The 6,000-nt window shown below is 31.7% G+C and overlaps 1 protein-coding gene and 1 pseudogene across 1 annotated transcript in view; one reads left to right on the top strand and one right to left on the bottom strand.

Annotated features, from left to right (window-relative positions):
• LOC127787630 (uncharacterized) overlaps positions 1-1,271 on the top strand; it is a 41,296-nt gene extending 40,025 nt beyond the window's left edge. The window contains exon 5 of the mRNA XM_052315690.1: positions 1,194-1,271. Coding sequence (XP_052171650.1) covers positions 1,194-1,271 — 78 coding nt within the window. The remainder of the gene's footprint in view (positions 1-1,193) is intronic.
• Positions 1,272-2,620: 1,349 nt separating this feature from the next.
• LOC127787631 (uncharacterized) lies at positions 2,621-3,949 on the bottom strand (annotated as a pseudogene).
• Between the last annotated feature and the right edge of the window lie 2,051 nt (positions 3,950-6,000).

The following is a 6,000-nucleotide window of genomic DNA, read 5'->3' on the forward strand; positions in this document are numbered from 1 at the left end:
CACAAGAATATAATAACAATTAATGGAAAAGCAAGGACACGACATGAAACATCTTCAAGTTAGGATACGTTAATATGCTCATCTTTAGAGAGAAAGAGAGAGTAGAGCTTCGGCGAGGCATAATTGAAGGTTAGAAGGAAGAAGCGACAACGAGCAATATAGAGAGAAGTTGAGGAAGAAGAAACCCTTTAACAAATGAGAGAATGGGGTTGGGTCGGTGGCAGAACACCAATTCTGACCTCCAAGTTTTTTTTTTTTTTTATTGAGAAATACAATTAATTTTAGGAATAAATCATTCAAAATAAATAGGTTCAATAATAATTTGAAGAAAAATCATAAAAAAAACTTGCATTGAATCTGGGAACATAAATAAAGGATCCAACTCTCTGACCAAGTATTTTCTCATTTTCTCAATTTCTTCTCTAATTTTTAATTTTGTATTTTACTCTTTTTTTTCTAAATTAACTACCATTATGTATTTATATATTCAACCGGAATTTCATCACTCAGTAAATAAAAAATATCCCAAAAGTTTTTAAATTAAATTTACAAACTTTCATGCAATTTAGAAGTGTCATAAAATGTCTCCTAAGACTTACAATGATGATATATATATAAATATATTATGAAAATAAAGAAAATATTTAAATTAAAAAAAATTGTTTTGACATAAATCATAAATTATAAGAATTGTAAGATTTTTTTAAAAATTATTTGATCAAATATATAAATGGCAGTTTATTTTTCATTTTACTTAGCATATCCATAGAGTTAGTAACAGGGAGGGAGTCACATCGGACTTTGATTGCCCCCCCAAAAAAGGCATGTTTTTTTAGTGTCCATTTGAGCTGCTGCTGCTGCTGCTTGCTCTTAGCACACCACATTTCAACCAGACCAAGGATAAAAGAAGGTGAAGAAAGAAGACCTCCAAAGGTAAATAAACAAAAAATGATGACTAAAATCACCAACCTATTCTTCCTCTTTTAATTATTAATTAGAGCAGTTTAGGAAAATTACAATAAAACTATCCAACAAAACCTAAGTTCACGCCCCAATGGGCCTCTCTATTCTTCAAAGTGTCTTCTGTAAAACAGACAAAATAGTTCAAATATCAGCTTTCTGTTCCTCTATATACCGGACAAGTGCAGGACTTCCATGATGCTTTCATGTGTTCAACTGCTTTAATTTAACAGCAAAAAATTCAAGTTTCTGATCCTTCAATGCTTCCTCTGCAAAAGAGTAAATGGTTCAAAAATGTTATGTTAGCATAATTTATCTACATGTTTCTGCACAATGTGAAAAACTAACAACAGAATGAGAGATGTTAAAAACATGTATTAACACTTCAACAACATAAACTTGAAACAAGGAATATAAAACAGCTTGAGGGTTTTCATACTCATACACGCTGCACATTATAGTAAGAATTGAAATACTTTCTATGCTAAACCAAACCAGAAAGCTCTTTTTTTCCCCCCAAGAGCTCTGCATATCAAAGTCTGATAGGGGTACAAGGTTTTCTGTAGAATAGTGCCTTCTTCTTCTCTTTCTTTTTAAATTTTTTTTAACAAGTAAAGGCGTGCTCTAATCATAACAATCAAGTGGTGCATACTTCTTAACACTTGAGTTCCTAGCTAATAGCTTCTTTCTCCTTCCTCAGTTCATTTCTTTCATGTTCCTTCAGAAGTGTGAATGCTATGATTAAAGCTCTTGCTTCAACTGTATTTATTTTGTTTCTTTTATAAACCAACATCATCACAAGCCTTGTTCAAACTATAGGTGAGGTAAACAACATGAATTTTAACTCTCCAATCCTCTCTATCCATGGCCATATCTTTATTATTTCTTTATACAACATATCAAGTCTCAATCACACTAGGTGACGTGGATTGCATAAATTCTAACTCACCAATCATTTCTATTTATAGTTAATATTTTTTGTAAGGCCTTTAAAATTTATCTCATACCTAAAAGTCCCCGCCAAGTATTTTAAATGTAAAGACATTTTGACAAGGAAATCAAGGTTGTCCAAAACAGGAACAGAAGACAACAGATTGCAAAAATAAAATCCATGCATCCTAAGCTAATATCATCAGTCACTGGCAATTTGCTTCATAGGTAGGGTTTTTCATCTTGTTTATCACTTGATATTGTGTGTTGGTTTCAACTCTTCATCTACCATTTCTCTCTCTAAAATGACAGCCGCACAGTTTTTTAGGCCCAAGTCATCCTGTGTAGATCAGCCGGGGGGGGTGTGGTTTGGTTGGACGGCAAAATTGGGACAATGAGCCAATATATAAAACATGAATAATTATTTAAAATATTAAACTTATTTCATTTGAATTATACTCTACACACTCTTTCTGAGACATAAAATCAGCAATGATTGAATCTATACTGAAGTACCCAGAAAAAAAACCTACCAATTTCTTCTACTGATTTTAGGAATGGAAGCCAACAGAAATACTAAGTTTTAAACAATGACAGGGATGATAGATAAGCAAATAAAAGAGACAAGATAACACATAAACATTCAGGAAAGATATAGAAACAGCTTATAGCCTTAATTTTGAAGAAATGGATAGCTGGAGGGGAAAAAAAAAAAAAGAAGCTTTACCTTTTAAGAAATGGATGCCACAAAAATACGTTGAATCACCTTGCGCTTCTTAATTTTTAGTCCTTCACCACTTTCACTGCCAAATCCTATTACCTGCTCACCATCAGTACCCTCCAAGGGTAAACTTTTAATTTCATCATAGAAACTGTCTGTCAGACCAAGTAACCTGGCATAACAAACAAATCAAGCACCATCAACCCAAAACAAATAAGTACAGAATACTATAAAGAATAAAATATAAAAAATATATATATATATATCAGTTAAATGGAAGATACAATGATGAGGAACTCAGTCATCGGATTAAAAGATACTGCAGACTTCCAATTAAAGACTTAAAGGGAGCATTATATCGACATTCATATCTCATTCCCCATACCCATTTCTGGACTTCGACAAGTGCTTCATTTTCTTTTTCTCTATCTTTGCTAGAGGCGCACGGATAAATAGATCCTCTTCTCGCCTTGCACGCTCTTCCATCTTAGCCTTATATCGAATAACTTCCCTGCTTTCAGTTCCAACAATTTCTCTCACCTGTGTTTCATTCGTAATCTCATTTGAGAATGACAGAATATTTTTGTAGCCATTGGAATTTACCAACAAAATCAATGCAAAAACTCACCTCTTCAGGTCTTCCCTCTATATCATCCATCAATTCTCTGACATTAAGCACTCTGCCTAGCTTGCCGGAGAGCTTCTTTCTCCTTTCTCAGTGCATTTCTTTCCTGTTTGGAGATCTTATCTTCCTCCATAGAGCTAGGAGCAAATTTTGGTGGTCGATAAACCCCAATACCATCCTATGGATCAATGAGGTGGATTTAATAAAAGAAGAAACTTTAATTTTATTCTCTTATTATCAAACCACTTTTGCAGGAAAAGAATTGAACAAAGAGGAACAGAACAAGATACTAACTTCAACATGTAAACTTCATACTTGTTTAAACTTGGGCTTTCTCTTTCTCAACGTTCAACCCATTCCCAACCCCCACCCCCCAAATAAACAAACAAAAAAAGCTAAACAATAAACTGCCAATTTTATTTTTACCCTTTGTTTACCTCAAGAGTTGGATTCATTTTCCTAATAAGCATGTCTGGATTAGGTCGATATTTCAAAAGATCTTCTGACTTCTGAGCTGCACTTTCTTCTTTCTCATTTAACCCTACTTCGCTAACTGCAGTAAGATTAATATATAGAACAACCGCACAACTTCAAGTGCCTACAAACTTTTCGGAGGCTTTTCATTGTGATTTATATTAAAGTGAGATTCGACTACTCGTGAGATTGTTTGATATGTAGTTTATGTTTTGCTTGTGGAGGGGAATTAGGTTCATGGTAGAAGGTTTACATCTCTTTATTTGCCACCACCGATTCTTGAAGATCAAGATATATATATATATATATATATATATGTTCAAGTGAGAGGTGTTTCTGTTAATATTTCGAGGGAATGCCATATATTCTCAACCTAAATATGGCTACTGCGTTTGTATTTATCGTGTTGAATTGCACATCAAGATCGATCGAGCTGAATTTTATGCAAAATAATCTACTCCCTCCCCTGATATATATTTTGGATGTTTAAATAAAAAGTGGGAAATTGTCCAACATAAAATGTAATTGGAACAGGATGATATTTGAATGGAAATACTACACAGACTGTTAGTGTTGTGTGTTCAAATAGCAGCTTTGGGACATACACAAGAGTTATGGCTCATCTATTAAATATTAATGGAAAATGGATTGTTTGTTGTAAAAATGTGAGTCATGAAATTATAGCTAAAATGAAAAAAAAAAATTGAAGAAAAAGTTGTAGAAGGGTTGTCAAATTTACAATCTAAGCAAGTGTATTTACTTACTAGTAGTGTTTCTTTGAGACTTTCTTTGTCTTTACATGAATCAAGAGTTTTATAACAATTAAAAGAAGTGAAAAGCCATTCATTCACCTATTGTTAGAGCTTTTGACATGCAAACTATGACACAATTAGATTCTGAAATTGCTATAATGTTCTATACTAGGGGTTTGGCTTTTAATCTTACTAGAAATTCATATTTTTTGAATTCTTATTCATTTGATGCTACACATCCATTTGGTAGTTATGTGCCCCTCGAGTAATAATAAGTTTAGGACAACATTACTTCAATAAGAAAAGACAAATAATGAAAAATTGTTAGAACCTATTAAAAACACTTGGTTAATTAGGAAAATGGTGTTAACATTGTTATTGATTATTAGGGTGACCCACAAATAAGACCTTTGATTAGTTTTATGATTGTTTCTAAAAAATGGTCTTATGTTTGTTAAATCTGTGAGTTGTTCAAGTGAAATAAAGTATAAACAATTTATTACTAATTTGATGAAAAAGGTAATAGATAAAGTTGGTCACCAAAAAGTTTTACATATCATTATTGATAATGTTGCTAATTGCAAGAGAGTTGGAAAAATTATTCAAGGTATGTTTCCACATTTGGACTCCTTGTATTGTCTATACACTCAATCTTGTTTTGAAGAATATATGTGCAATTATAAATTTAGAAAGCAATCAAGATTATGTGATGAATGTCATTGGATCATTGCATCGAGATGCTTTGGTCATCAAAAAAATTATAATGAATTATTCAATGAGATTGGTTGTGTCCAATCAGTTTAGTTCTTTTAAGTTACTTGTAATTGTTGACATTTGATTTGCTTTTATTATTGTTATGCTTAAAAGATTTAAACTTCTTAGACGCACTTGAAGCAATTGTTATGAATTATAAATGGGCACAATATCAAGATAATGACAAAAGAAAAGCTCAATTTGTTTGTGAATTGGTTATGAATGAGGATTGGTGGAAAAATTAATTACATTTTTACTTTCACAGTATCTATTTATGACATGATTAGAGTTTGTGATACAAACAAACCATGTCTTCATTTGGTTTATGAGATATGGGATTCTATGATTTTCAATATGAAGAATGTTATTTACGATCACGAATGAAAGTTATTAAGTGATTTTTCATCATTTTATCATGTCATTGATCATATTATTTTTCTTTCTCATTGAACAAAACTTAACACTCTATTATATTGCCTAGCTCATTCATTGAATTCAGATAATTTTCAAATTCAATATCCATTTCTTTATAATTTATTACTCTATGTATTACTTATTTTTTTTTAAATTTCGTTAATTTTGTCTTTTGAAGATATTATAATGATAAATGGTTTCAATAGAGATAAGATAGAATGCCTTCATATAGGGATGGAAAAGTCTCCAAAAAATGAAGACTGTTTTCTAATGAAAATAAACGTGCTATTGCTAATAATGAGTTTGCTAATTTTTCTCTCAAAAGTGGGTCATTTGGAGATCCAAATTCTATCATAAGCAGGTATATATGA

Source organism: Diospyros lotus, chromosome 12 (assembly GCF_014633365.1).
Source record: "Diospyros lotus cultivar Yz01 chromosome 12, ASM1463336v1, whole genome shotgun sequence".
In the NCBI taxonomy this organism is placed as follows: domain Eukaryota; kingdom Viridiplantae; phylum Streptophyta; class Magnoliopsida; order Ericales; family Ebenaceae; genus Diospyros; species Diospyros lotus.